This window comes from Cynocephalus volans, chromosome 11, assembly GCF_027409185.1.
Source record: "Cynocephalus volans isolate mCynVol1 chromosome 11, mCynVol1.pri, whole genome shotgun sequence".
NCBI classification, from domain to species: Eukaryota; Metazoa; Chordata; class Mammalia; order Dermoptera; family Cynocephalidae; genus Cynocephalus; species Cynocephalus volans.
The window spans coordinates 49137015-49152316 of NC_084470.1; the positions used below are offsets into that span (position 1 = coordinate 49137015).

At 45.9% G+C, this 15302-nt stretch overlaps 1 protein-coding gene across 1 annotated transcript in view; it reads left to right on the forward strand.

The window, feature by feature from the left end:
- The window catches only part of ITGA9 (integrin subunit alpha 9), a 325611-nt gene that overhangs the window by 149136 nt on the left and 161173 nt on the right, over positions 1-15302 (forward strand). The window contains exon 16 of the mRNA XM_063113934.1: positions 12946-13095. Within this exon, the coding sequence (XP_062970004.1) occupies positions 12946-13095 (150 nt within the window). The remainder of the gene's footprint in view (positions 1-12945; positions 13096-15302) is intronic.

Consider the following 15302-nt stretch of genomic DNA (forward strand, 5'->3'; position numbering starts at 1 on the left):
ACAAAATATGGGTGTTTCAGTTACCTAATGTTATGTAACAAACCACCCCAAACTTAATGATGTAAAACAACAGATATTTTATTGTGCTCACAGATTCTATGGGCAAGGAATTTGGGCAGGGCACATTGGGGATGGCTGGTCTCTGCTCCATAATGCTGGGCCTCAGCCTGGGGAGACTTGAATGGCTGGGTGCTGGATAATCCACGTCCAAGCTTCTTCATTCACATGGCTGGCACTTTGGCAGGGATGGCCCAGAAGGCTGGGCTTAGCTGGGCCTGGTAACTCCAGTATGGTAGTCTCTTCAAGGGTGGGGGAATTAGACTCTACCTCTTGATGAGAGAAGTAGCAAGGTCACATTGCAGAAGAGCATTGAAATGGGACGTATGTTGCAACTATCTTTGGAAAATACAGTCTGCAACAGTAAGTAAATTCCCAAATGACTAGCGCCAATAGTGTTTCTTAGTGGGTAACAGAGAGGCACTTGAGGAAAATGTCTTGGAGGAGGGGATACTGGGATTCACCTTGAACTCTGGCTGGGGCAGAGTAGGGGGAATGGGAGGAATGGGGGGGTCCAAGGCAAGCTTCATAAGTAGGAATGAGCAACCTTGTTTTGGTGACAAAGTGGGACAGGCCTAGAATGGCTGGCTGGGTTGAAAGGTTTGTTGTGTCTCCTAAAGCAGATTTCAAATTTTTGAGGGCATAGCTGTTTAATATTATATCTACCCAAGGAGAAGATGAGATTTTTTTCATTCTCAGAATTGTTTAATTAAAACTTATAGTTCATTTTCAATTTGTACAAAGTTTCCATCTAATGGCCATGTGGGAAAGGAAATAAAGCTTACCCAAATAGAAGAGGGAGAAATGAGAAGGAGATACGATAGATGATTTATGTCCTTTTGATTACCTACTGGCAAAGATTCCAGAAATGTAGTGATAGTTCAGAATATTCTGCTGTGATTCCTGACAGCTTTAATAATCTCCTGGGATCAAATTAGCAAAGGGAGTCAAAACACCGACCTCACAAGATATCCAGGTTACTCAAACCACAGTGGGCCTGTTTGCTCCACTCTGGGGCTAAGTGAATCAGCGCAATTGCTCTGAATGATGTGCAGCTTAGTGAGTGAAGTAGTATCTAAAATGATATGTGATGGACATAATTTGTCTGAGCCTGAGTTTCACCCTTTGGGGAAAAATAATACCTATGTTGAGATTATACCAGCTAATCTATAAAAGCATGTATCCCAGTCCTGTGCACTGGTGATCCATCAGTGTTAGTTGAATCCAAACACGACAAATGCCAGTGCTGAAGGGAACAAAATGAAAGGTGATTTCACTCAGGGCATCCATTTGTCAATGTTTCAACCCTTCCCCAAAATAAGAGCCCAGGGTCTGTCTTCTCTATTATTGGATCAGGATCCCACATTATCCAGTGAACCCAAAAGCTGTAGTTAAGAGATGTAGTAAATGGCGTTTACTGAATGTTTAATAAGGTTTTGTGGCTACGTACAACATTGCTTCTTGTGAGCTTAAAGATGGATGGCCCAGGTTAAAAAGGAGGGAAGATTTGAAAAAAGCGGTAAAGAGGTATGAGAGGTAAACGCTGAGAGGAAGGAATGGTAGAGCAAAGAAATAAAGCTTCAGGTGGATGTTTGGTGAAATATTTATGTGTCTATTGCACACTGACTGTATGGTATGTTAGTCAATAAATGCCATCTATTGCTTTGGATGTCATCTCAGAGGACCAGTGAGGACAGAAGAGTGAGCCATTCCCTTCGGGAGTCAGGGAAAGATGAGCTTCAAAAAGAAGAGATTGAACTGTGAGAAATGCCTGTGGGGGTCCAGAAGGATGAGGACAGAGGGAATGTCTATGGGATTAGCAACATGGCAGCCATTGGTGACTTTGCTAAAGCCAGTGGAAACTGAGTGGCAAGAAGCAAGTGGCATAGACCAAAGAGTGAACCGGTTTTGACGAAATTACTGGAATTTTGTGGAGTTACTTTCTTCACTCACTCAGCTGCACATCATTCAGAGCAACTGTGCTAGTTCCCTTAGCCCCAGAGTGGAGCAAATAGGCCCACTGTGGTTTGAGTAACCTGGAAATCTTGTGAGGTCGGTGTTTTGACTCTCTCCATTTCAGTCATGGTTCAGGATTTTCACACATCACCAAGGTCTAGAGAAGGCTTCTCAGCTTTCTGGATACCCTCTCAGGGCTCACGAAACAGCAGGCCTGCCGTAGGAAGGTCAGGATTCTTTTTATAAAAGCAGTGACTCTCCATGGGGCCCAGAGAGCCCACTCTGTCTGCCCTACTCCCCCTTTGGTTTCACGCAGGGAAACAGATGCTTTCCTATAACTCTCAGCATTGGAGTGGTTTAGCTCTACCCTGGCCTGAAATATCTATCCAGGACCAAATTCTTACAACCCCAGGAGCCCAGGGGTGATTTTGCGCCCAGGCCTCAAACCTGTCATAAAATGTAATGGACGGTGTATTTTTAACTGCCGAGACCAGGGAGTTCATATAACCTAGGAAGACTGAAACAACATAATGTTTCTGCAGTTTGGAAGCATACTTTGAAGCATTTCAGAAGCTACAGGATGGTCCCTCTAGTTATTCTTTAGCAAGACAAGAGTTCTTAACTGTTTCTGTGCATGGACCCCTTTGGCAGTTTGGAGATGCATATGGATCCCTTCTCAGAATCAGGTTTTTAAGTGCATATGATAAAATACATACAATTATAAAGAAATCCAATTATATCAAAATGCAAAACCACATTTGTGATATAGTAATATACCTGCCTTTTATTAATGCATTAAATAATGAGACCTACTGACATTTTGAAGTAGGGATTGAGCATAAACAATATTTCAAGGCATCTACACCTGTAACATGATGTGAAAATATCTCAGATTTCTATTTCTATTGATGACAGAATCACAGATCTTTCTAATACTTCTGTGGTTTTCTACATACATTTATAATGGAAGGAAATGCTATATTTCAGCTAGAGGTTAATAAAAATAAAGATGTAAAATTTCTTCTTCATCCAGTTTCACAAACCACCTGAATTCTCTTCTAGGTTAGGAACTGTCTGGTTTAAGAAATAATTTTGACAGTAACAATACAAACAAAAAAAGTCTATTGTTTATGTGACATACAGTAATAGATCAACTCTTCAGGGTTGGGAAGCCCATTGTTAATTTTATGGACAGTCCAAGTCCTGGTGCTTTTCTTTCCCAGCTTTGCCTTTTGTAAATCCGAGTGCCACATGCACACTGGACAAAGGTGCTTGTGAGCAGCTCTAAAAAAGGCAAAAGAAAAGGTTTACCCTGAGGAGGCCTGGGGCTCATCTGTATCTTTAATCCACCCCCTGAGCCCTAAGACTTATCCATGGAGACCTAGTTCTGTCCTTTTTGAGATTAAATAAAAGAATGGCAAAGTAAAACTCTAAGTTGAAGATAATGGAAAGTGATGGTCAAAATGACAGTCTGCATGTAATCCCCTGACTTCTGCAATATTGATGTGGATCTGCTTGCATTTTGGTCAGACGAGCTCTGGGTCACCTTAGCACTTTATCCAGCTTTTCTTGCCTCTTGAAGGACATTTAAACCAGCAGATTCAGTATGGAATTTATTACATAGTATCTTGCGTGGGGTACCCCAGAAGCAGAATCTGAGATGGTGATTTTTGCTGGAGATTTATAGGGGAGTACTTTCAAAAGTGAGGGCGACAGAATGGGGCAGAGAAAAAAGCTGAATAAGTATGTGGTCTCAGGAATAGTCTAGCCTCTGCCTAATCCCATGGGGAAGCTCTGGAGTTGAGCTTATCCTCCCCAGCAGTGAGGGGAATGCACTGTTATCCCATGGCATCAGCCAGCCAGGAGAGTGGGGCATGTATTAGTTTTCTGTGCTGCCTCCAAAATGACAAACTTAACAGCTTAAAACAACATACATTTATTATCTCACAGTTTCTGGGGGTCAGGAGTCCAGCATGGCCTAGCTGGATCCCCTACTCAGTGTCTTACAAGGCTATAATTAAGGTGCCAGCCAGGTCTATTCTGAGGCTTACGGTCTTGTTCCAGGCTGACACAATTGTTGGTGGAATTCTTTTCCTGGCAGCTATGGAACTAATGGTGACTTGCTTCTTCAGGGTCAGCAAGAGACTGTCCCTACTGCTTCCAGTCTCCTGGCTCAGCTGTCTTAGGAAGGGTCGCCTGAGTAGGCCCTCCAGATCAGCTCCCTTTTGATTCAGGACTTTCATGACATCGGCCAACTCCCTCACCTTTGCCATATAATGTAACATAATCACAGGAGTGACATCTGTCATATGTCCAATCCTTCTCACACTCAAGGTGAGAGGATTATACAAGGGCAGGGGTCACTGGGGTCATCTAAGAATTCTGCTTGTCTGGAAGGGCATCACCTCTCAGGCTTCTCTGGAAGAGGTGGCTCCCATCACCCAAGCGCAGTTCTCTCGAAAAGGCTGTAGGTGTGGCCAGTGCCTTTGGTAACTAGGGGGTGGGTGTACCTGCTGGTAAAGGGGTCGTGCACAGGGCATGAACAGAAGCCACTACACATGTGGAGCTCCTGACATCTACAGCTTTAAAAACAGAGGTCTAAGCTGATGTGCAGAGAGCTGCCTTGAGAGTCTGATTTCTGCCCCTCATGCCACTTTGACCTCACGGTTGGGCAGTAGACAGGCACAAAGACAAATCATTACATAATGCGTCATGTACCCAGTGGAGGTCATGCAGGCCAGAGCCCAAACAAGGGGAGTCTTTCACCTACACTCCAGCATCTCCTGGAGGCATTCAGGGCTTGACTTTCAAGACCATTTACAGCACTCAGAACCTGCCATTTCTGCCATGTTTTCCTCCCATTAGGGGGCTGGGATTCACAGGGGTCCACAAGGCTGCAGGAGACAGCCCTCCTCTCCTCTATTCAGACTTCCCTGGCCACAGCTTTCCTCCCTGGTCACAGCTTTCCTCCCTGGTCCCCACCATGTTCTTGCTCTCCCAGAATCTAGGGGTGCAGAATGAAGAAGAATGCTGGCTCTGTGGTCTTGGTGAGTCTCTTTGCCTCTTTGGCCCTCAGTTTCTTTATCTCTACAGTGGTTAGTGGGGGTCTCCCCTTGGGTATGCCTAGGGGTTGAGGGTGCCATGTTGGGCTAGTGGGGACTCTGGCTCGCCCTGCCTCCGACAGCCATATTTCATCTACATATTGTGTATGTGTATCTAATTATGTATTTCTGCAGTTTCTTGTAACACTGAGTTACCGTGTGAGGTCAGGTTCCCTGAAAGCAGAGCCTGAGGAAAGAATTCAGGCTCACACAGTTTACTGAGAGGGTGTTCCCAGGAGGAGAATGAGGGAAGCAAGATGGGGCAGGAGAAGTTGCTGAGCAGGAAGGGAGCTCTGGAGTACAAATTGTACCACAGAGTTGTCCCACCTTAAGGCATGGGGTCAGCCTTTTGTACCCCCATGCCAGTCACTCATTGCTAGGGGGCTTGCCTGGCAAGAAGCGGTGTGGGGTGTAAAACCCAGGTGAGGCAGCTCCCATTTAACCAAGGACAGTTCTCTGCAGAAGAGGCAGTTGCAAGCTGATGGCAGCTGACATGCACTGGCCCTACAGAGGTCCTGTCCTCCTCCTTTTCTACCCCCAGTCACTTCACATCACTTCTGGGGTTCTTTTCCTAAAGCTAACTTTAAAGATTCATGACGGTCCTCATTGCCCACGGAATTAAACACTGACTCCTTCACCTGTTACTGAGGCCCTGTGACCTGAGTCCAGCCTGCTTTTCCTCCCTGACTGCAGTCCTTCCCTGCCTCTCACTCTGTGGCCTTGCCCCACAGACCCTTCTCAGGTGGTGTTGGTGGTGGTGATGATGGTGGTGATGATGGTGGTGATGATGGTAGTGATGGTGGTGATGATGATGGTGTGATGGTGATATGGTGATGATGATGGTAATGATGATGGTGTGATGGTGATGGTGGTGATGACAATGATGTTGGTGTGATGGTGATGATGCATCCAGCTTTTACTGCATGCCAGGAGCTCTCCAAGGTGCTTGACATCTATTGTCTCTAATTTTCACAACAATCTTGCAAGGTTGATTCTGTCAACCCATTTTACATCTGAGAAAACAGGTTTGGAGAGATAAGTGAGGCAGTCAAGGTCACAGTCTGTAAGAGATGGAGCTGGGATTCCCTATGACCTGGGACTGTCTGATGCGGAGGTGCTTGCTTTCCCCTTGTTGGGCTGCCTCTGTCCCTCAGACATGTAGATGTCTTTTAGGAGTCCGTATCATCTTCACCAGCTGATACAGCAGCCCTCACTCCCAATCCCCCAAAAGCCTGGTGGACTCCTAATTTTTCCTCCAGGGTCACCTTCTCTCCAAGGACTCTGGACACTCCCACTCCTACCCCCTTTGGGTCAGAAGCCGTGCTCCCTCACTGTGCTCCCACAGTTCTTGTATGGGCATCTTCTCTGCATCGCTGGTTTTTGCTCACACCCTCCTGCTTGCCTCCTCTCTTCTTCCCTATGCCTCGTGGTGTCAGGCACAAGGCACACAGCACCAAAGTGTTGGCAGAAGGCAACCCAACCGAAGTTCCTCCACAGGCCAACCAAAATGTCTGTCCACTCACCCTTCCACCACTCACCCACACACATGCCTTGAGTGCCATGTTCTGGCCACTGCTCCTGCATTCCATCCTTTCTGATAAGAACGTGCTCAGAATTGCCCAGGAAATGCGGAGAGCTCAAGGCAGAGCTGAGATCTAGTTCCCGCTGCCGCAGTTACCACCCCCCCCAAACTCAAACACAAAAGCAAACCGTTTTCCAAATATCCAGCCAGATGTCCCTTTATCTTTGAAAAGGGGCATGAGCAATGGGTTTTGTGATTTTCATACAGTAATTTATGCAAATATGTTAATTGGAGAGGAATCGATGTTTTCTTGCCCTTCCTGAGAACTGGTGCTTGCCAAAGGATCGTACATTTCAGACTATCATGATACCCATTACCCTGATATGATATTGCATATGAAGTAACATGGTCGTAATTAAAACCTCTAATCTCATTCAGAAAGTTCCAGAAAAAGATTTATTGATTTGCTCACTTATTTCTTGCTCTCATGACAGGATTTCTGGAATTCTTTAATTTTAACTTTTTCGGAGCTTTGACTGTTTAGTCAGTGTTTATAACTGAATTCATTCAAAGGTAAAGCTTTGTCTCTTCTTTTCCCAGTGTAAGACCTGTGTTGTAAGACTATTGTAGTCAGTGGTGCTTTTCATAAAGTTTTGTTTAAAATTTTTTCTAGAATTTTCTCCCTTGGTTGGAATTTAAGTTTTTGTTTGCTTGTTTACTTTTTAATTTATAGGACTATGAGTCAAACTACATTTGGCCTTAGTTTATTCTCTTGTGAAATGGGAAATAAGTTCTTGCTACATATAGTTTATAATAAGGATTTGTTTCACAATAGGGAGGTTTTTACAGATTTTTCATATCAAAGCTGTCATTTAGAAATTATTGTAAAAATAATAATAGCCACCATTTATTGCTCACTGGTGGTATGCTAGTCATAGTGCTAGGTGCATTATATAATTATAAATATTATTTATTATATCATTATAAATGTTATACCTTTCAGTGTGTCCTGTATGTCTCTTAGGTTCATTTCTGAATTTTCTATCCTTTTTCCTCTCCGTGCTTTGATCTGGATATTTCCTATTGACTTATCTTCTGGGTCACTGGTCCTCTCTCCTGATGTGTCCAATCTCCAGTTAAATATATCTTCCCTCATCTTCTTAGCACCTTAACCACTGCCTTTTGTTTGGCTTCTTAGTCTTGCAGCCCTGTGTTCCTGTGGAATAAGCAACTGCCGTGAGGAAAGATGTGGTATATGATATCACTCTCACAACAGTGTACTTCTTCCTCTTTCTGATCTTGGGCCCTCAAGTCCTGGCTGCCTTAGCAGCCCTGGGCTATAAGGTCTGTCTTCACAGACCCATAAGACTGCCAGAAACGCAACTTAGAAACTAGAGAACTTGGCCTTTTAGCTGCCACTTCACATTCTGTTTTCATGGCTTCTCATCCCACATTGCTTACAAATCTTGAAACATCACAAGGGAAAAGTGACAATAAATGTTGTGATCATCTCCATGTTCTTTCTTTCTCTTTGGGACCCTGGACTCAGAAGTCCTGGCTGTCTTGATATTTCCCTGATACCTTTAAACGTGTGTGTGTGTGTGTGTGTGTGTGTGTGTGTGTGTGTGTGTGTGTGTGTGTGTGTGTGTGTGTGTGTGTGTGTGTGTGTGCGCGCGCGCACGTGCGCACCAGCTTTTCTAGCTGTAAGTGGGATGTTAGATCTTCAGTAAGTTACTGTATTATTACTGGAAATTCAAAATCCTGTTTGCTTTTAAAACAATCTTCAAGCTTATAAGAATTTTCAAGTACCCTATAACACCTTAACTGCCATTCTAATTATTATGAGCACAGAGAGAAAGGAAAAGGTGTCCCACTTTTGAATATTTCTCATTTCTAGGAGTGTCTGCAAGGTAATGGTAGGCAGAAGTAGGGTTGGATGCAGAGAAGTAGTGAGAAAGGATACAGGATAAAGGAGACCAAAAAAAAAAAAAAATCACATTTGGAAAAGGAAAAAATACGGAGGCCTCTTTAAAAAATGCTTAGAGGATTTTCCCCAAACCAGTGATCTGGCTTCAATGCTAACTGCTTATTTGCTGACCTTCTGTGTTATTTGCAAATTTAAAGTGAGGCCAACCCTTCCTGTTTTCATTTAATTTACCACTGTAGCTGCTGCTTCGCTAAGAGGAAAACCCTTCATTATTTTGGTGGAGAAAAGCAGCTATGAGGTAGGTTTCTAAGTCATGAGCTAATCAGACAGTGCCACGGTACTCAGGTCCGGCTTATGTCGGGTCATAGAGTGAGGGTTGGAATCAATTTACCCAAGGTGTGTCTCCCCAAAATATTGCATATCTTCCTTTGAGGTGGATGGGTCCCCTTTTCTCCATCCCTGAAGCTGTGTCTTGGCTCAGGCCCTCACTTTCTCCTGAACCCTGGGGCAGCCTCCTCCCTAGCCTGCTTCTCCCCAGTCTTACCCCATCAATCTACTTCCATGCTACAGGTAGAGGGATCTTTTTAGAACATTGCCTCCTACAGCTTCCTTGCTGGCCTCCCTGTCCCATCAATCCAAGCAGCAAGAGGAAGTTTTCTATAATACAGCCTCTAGCATCACGTTACCCTCTCCTAGCTCTCCCTGCACGTAAGACCCTCTGAGATCTGGTTTTTGCATGAGCTTCCTCTCCCCCTACTCCTGCCCACCTGCCTGACTTTTTCCCGCCTTTGGGAATCACATGCAGTCCACTGGACACCCCGTGCCTTCTCACACTGCTATTCCAACCGTGCCTCCTGCCTGCTCTCTCTGGCTAATGTCCTTCTGTCTTCAGCTCAGCCTGGAGGCACCTGCTCTGGGAAGCCTGAACCAAGTGTTCTTCCTCTGTGTCCCTGAACTGCCTCTGCCCTACACATGTTGCCCTGCACTGTCGTAGCTTGCCTGTTTCCCTGAGACTAATTGTTCCCCAAAGGTCTTTCATGTTTGTCTCCCTGGGACCCAGCACATTGCCTGGCATAAAGTAAGCACCCAATAAATTTCAAACGAAGCATATGTTAAGTTGCCTATAAAACCTCAACTGCTGCGAATTCTGCCACCAACCTGGGTGTTCTTCTCCATGGGGGTTGCTTCAGTTTCAAAGATGGGAGACTCCTGTAGAGTTTTAGCAGGAAAGGGTAGATTTGTGCTTTCCAGTCTATCAGAATAAGACCGTTCAACTTTAGAAGCTTTGGTTTGTAGTGGTGATTTTTTCCTGAAGCAGTAGCATTTCAGCGACTCTGGTCTGTGCCACAGCGCTAGGCTTCTTTCTTTAACCTAAGGAGTTCCGCTCTTTAATTGTAACTGAGCTCAGGGAAGTGGCACTTCCAAAATCAAAAAGAAAACCACTAAATGGTGCTGCTCCTTTTCCTTTGCAGCTCAGATAAAACAAGCACAGTGTGGAAAGGAGAGGCTGTCCTTTCGGGGGTGTTGTCCTGTTTCTAATAGCTGCACCCTCCTCTGCCTCCACCCATGACTCAGTATGGCTTGGATGCATTCTGCCCAGAGCTTCTGTGACTTGTAATAAGAAGCTGCTTTTCAAACTTCTGAATTCAAACTGGTTCTTGCCATCATTGCCAGAGAGCAGCATCCACACCCCTAGATGTCAAAATTTATTGCTCATCCAAAATAAGGTAGGCCACGGCTGAGGTTCCCTCCTCAGCAGTCATGGCTTGAGTGGTTACACGTGTAGAAACAGCCCTCACTCCAAGCCCCTGTTTCTTAATTGTCGTTTATTCACATTTGTCCTAGTGCATGAAACATTTCTCCCTTTGCCCTGTATGCTCTTAAGTGAACAAGTAATTTTTTAGGGTGATGTCAGAATCTAATACAGTTGGGATGATTTCTAAGAAGTATTTTATGGATGACAAGGAAAGTAGTTTTGTTTCTGGTCCTAAGAATGAGTTTTGTTCCACCCCTTTCTAGCTTTGGGGTGGAGGGAATATGTTTGAGCCTCCTGTGCCTCTGTCACCTCCTTTATAAAATGGGGCAAGACTGCCAGTTCAGGTGTTGTGAGGAGTAAGCCAGTTTGTGAAGAGCTTGGCCTGGTCTCTGGAACACATTTGGCAACCAGCAAGCGTTAAGTTCTTCTGCCTCCCTACACCATCTTCACCTCCTCCTGCAAGAATAACAACATAATAACTGACTTATTTGGTCATGAAGGATTTAAATGAAAAACCTTAAGAGAGTCAACCTTAAAGAAACACTGAGATTGCTTTCATTCATTCCTCTCCACACCACTGACAATCTGTAAGTTCTTGTTAGCAGTCAGTGGGCAGGGGAGATCTGGAACCCAGGGTGTGCTTTGTTCCCAGAAAGGACAAGGGTATCAAAGGTCTGTTCCTAAAATCTGGAGTTCAAGAGGATTTTCTGGAAATGGTTGATCCAAAGCCTCCCCAATCATTCCCCTGGAGAGGTGCTATATTTTATTTGTGCTGAATGAATCTATTCCCAGCTGAATGCTTTCCTAAGCATAAACATAAATCAACTGCTAGTTGCTCAGCCTCCTACCCTGTAGTCACCAGAGCCCCTTCACCTGGTCCCCGTGCCTTTAGCTCAGCAGCCACAGGTGCCTGGCTTGGCCCCACCTTCTCCTCTCCTGGGCTGCTGAGGGAGATTTCTAATCTGCCCTCCAGTGTCTTTGAGTGTTTTATCAACAGCAGCGCCCCAAGGAACTCTGAGGAAACACAAGCTTCCATGGCCCAATAAACTTGGGCCCCCACCCCCACCTTGTTGGAGAAAATGACAGTTAAAACAGAAACAACAAAACAGAATAAAATCCTCTTTAACTTTGTCTAACTTGGTGTTCCCCAAACTTATTTAATCACAGACTCTTTTATTTATCCCCCTCCCAGGGAACCGAGGTTCATAGGACCTAACTTGGAAAACGCTGCTATAGTTTGTTGATAGGATGCTGCCCAATCACATGTTAAAGTAGCTTTGAGCCCAAACCCTGGGCAGTAAGGACATCCATACAGTGACATGCTGTCTGTCATTAAAAAGGAGGTGAGACTGACATAGACCATCTCCAGGATATATGCTGTGTGAAGAGAGCAAAATACAGTGAGTGTGAGACGAGCTTCCACTTGCCTACGTATGCTTAGACTGGATGAATACCTGATACCCCAAAACTGGTGGCACATCTGCCTCTGGGGAGGGAGCCTGGGTGGTGGTGGGGATGGATGGTTGCAAACCCCTCTCTCTGTGCCCCCAGGGCCTTTAGAACTTTCTGCTGTTTTGAACACAGCACTGCTCTGATCCAAACTCCCCAGACTTCACACAGAGAATAGTGTGAAGTCCTTGAGCCTCGCACTCCCACTGCCTGGCCATCTCTCCCCATGACAGATGCAGAGTGGTGGGGCCTGTTAGGGCTCCTTTCCTTGCCACTTCTCAGACTTGCCCTGCTCCACTTGCCACTTGGAAACCCTCAGAATGGCCCAGAATACGGGACCACCTATCAGCTTTACTCCTGCCTCTAACTCTAACTTGCAAGACTGTGGGGCCCAGAGTCCCTAGGAAGAGGTGACACTGTATGAAAAGGGAGAGAACTCCAGCATTAAGCAGATGTGACTCAAAGTCCTTACCAGCCACATGCCCTGGGGAACTTAGACTGGCACCTTCTTTGTCCCTTTCTGTGCACTAGGGATAATAAGTCCAGCTCACAGGTTGGGGCGTGTCATTCATCTCACGGGCGTTCAGGGCATGCTCACTCTCTTCCCTTCCTCTCCTCTCCTTTCCCGTCATGACTACCGGTCTTCCCTTGGGTGGGTCTTGAAGTTCTTGAGTTCTAAAGGAAAGAACCCAAGGCCAGGATCAAAGCTTTCATCTCTGGCTCCACTGATGATAACTGTGGGACGATGCTGGGCCCCTCAGTGTCTTTGTGGCCTCTGTCCTAAGACACAATCCATATTTATCTCAATGCAAAAGAGCTTTGATCATCAAAAGGCCACGAATGCCAAGGGTTAGCAGTGAGAGTGCAGATGCTCTCTCACCCGACAACTGGCTTCTAAGAATATTTAGAAGATGAGTAAGTAATATCTTTCATCTGCCCAAGAGAAGATGATTTAGCACCAGGCGAGGTAGAGAAGAAAAGCCCCCTCTTATTAACAGAGTGATCTTGGACAAGACACTCACTGCCCTAGGCCTCAGTTACCTTATCTGGAATATGAAAGTCATAAAATCCTACCTCATGAGGGTGGCTGTGAGGATCACATGAGGCAAATTATGTGGACGGCCTTTGTGAACTGTGAACATTAGTAGTTAATGTGCATATTTGTTTATTGTTTCAGCGGCGGGTACAGGACGTCATCAGCCCCATTGTGTTTGAAGCAGCCTACAGCCTCGGTGAGCATGTGACTGGAGAGGAGGAGAGGGAACTTCCGGCGCTGACACCAGTTCTCCGCTGGAAGAAGGGACAAAAGATTGCCCAAAAAAATCAGGTCAGAATTTTAATGCTCACACATGGGACCCAAGGTGGCAGGTGCACAGAGCAGAAATAATGGCCCAGGAGAGAGTGGTGGGCCGTGACTGCCTGGGAGACCCTAGCTTAGCCACCTCCCCTCTCTGGGCCTCTCTTTCCTGCTCTGCAAAATGATGAAATAGATTATCTTTGGGGTTGCTTCTGACTATTACGGGATTCAAACATGTTGAGACTATTATCAAGTGCTTACAAAATTACAATCCCTTTGAGATCATGAACTGCCTACTTGGCCCCTGAACTTGGCCCCTGTTCCTAGAGTGTTTCTATAGCTTAGATTAGTGCCTAGTAGGTGCTCAATGAATGTTTTGTTGGTGGGGGAGCAAGTGAGGTGAAGACACAAGAACTGGAGCTTGCAGAATTGGTGGTTGAGTTAAAAATGCACAACCCAAGTGTCTCTGGAGCCCTGTGGCAAGTGCAGGGGGGCAGCCCATCCTGTCCCTCGCTTATCAGATTCTGGGATGTGCTGCAGTGTGCAGGAGCTTTAGAGCAATGTTGGGTGCAGGCCATATGAGGTAGGAGTGAGCCTGTGAACTGATTCTGTGCAGCAGGGCTGGTCTGTCTGCCCTGAGCCATCTGTAGATATGCAGTGCTGAGCACTGTGCAGGAAATACGCAAGGAATTCACAATCCCAAGTCTCTTCTAAATCTTTCCTTGAAACCCAAGATCACCACAGATCTAGGACCCTGGGGAAGGTGAGGGAAAACTATTTTGGACTAAACAGGACCCCCGGGCAGGGTGGGGGCAAAGCTGTTGAACCAGCTGCTGGCACCCCTTCCACAGTTCTTCAGACTGCTCTGACCATAAGGGAAAACTAGCAGATCAGTGACTCATGCCTTACAGAACAGAATTATAGACTGAACCCCAGAAAAGTGTTTGGGGTTTGAGATGTCTATCCAGGTATTCAAATAAGTGGTGAGATTTTTACCAACATGTCCCTAAGATGCCTTGCCCAAGTGTTTTCAGAGTCTGAGACAGGGATTTGGAAGCACAAGTTCTGATGAGGCTATGCTCTTGGGGGAGGCCTGTGAAAGAAGGGCCAGGGGCTGGACAGAGATGTGGTCTCAGCTGAAGTCTAGCTGGCGGACTAGGGAGCATGAATTACACCAAAGTTGTCCTCTCCTTGAGGCAAGAAGCTGGCCTTTTGTACTCCACATGAGTCAGCCATTGGCTGGCTGAGGGGTGTGGAAGGGAGTGTAACCCTCTATGAAGGAGGATCCCTTCAGCTGAGGACAGTTCTCTGCAGAACACAGACGTGAGCCTTCAGCTGCCTGGATGCACATCGGCTGGGGATGGGCCCACTACACATACACACACAGCCTCTGGGCAATACTGCCAAGACATTTTGATTTAAAACATGAACTTTCAAAACACACGTGCCCCAGGAGGGTGGCCTGTAAGTCCTGCTGATCATCCATACTTGGAATAGGCTCTAGGAGAAAGAAGGAAGAGACAGGAGGACACGGGGTGTCTGAGTGGGTGGGACAGAGTGGAGGGGCTGGCCTTAAGGCAGGGTATGAAGAAGGCAGGGGAAGAGAAGAGAATGAAAGATAAAGAGGCAGGGCAGGAAGTGGATGACTTCCGCCTTCCCTGAAAAGTAGAATTGATGTCCTCCCTAGACAGTGACATGAGGGGAAGAGGTCAGGCTGGTGACTCAGTAAAGCATAGCATTGTGATAAGTCCCAGAACGTACGTCCCCAGTCCTAGTGTTTCTCTGCCTTCTAGGGTGAAACCTTGCTGGCTTGATAAGCTTACCCATACTTGTGTTTGGAAGTGGTCCAAACTTGGGGTACTGGGAATCATTTACAGGTCCTCTGTGCTTGATATATCACTGAACTGACTCAGTGAGGTAGTTGCCTACTCTGTCCAGCATCTTGCTAGCCCTGAGCACACTTTCCTCAACAAAGCCAACTCTCATGACTACAAATCCATCAGTTGCACAGAATTGGGCCATTTTCAGTGAAGAGCATCTTAGAACCTTTACTGACATTTTTAAGATTCAAACAGCCCGATCAAAGCCAGAGATGCAGGGACAGATTGTATCAAAATGCTGTTCTTGGTCACTTCTGGGCCAAGATGGCTGACCCAACACATACGTTTATGTCTGCACTTCCTGAGACCCCGCCGCAATGATTCTCAATGAATAGATTGGAACAGGGAGGAGAACAC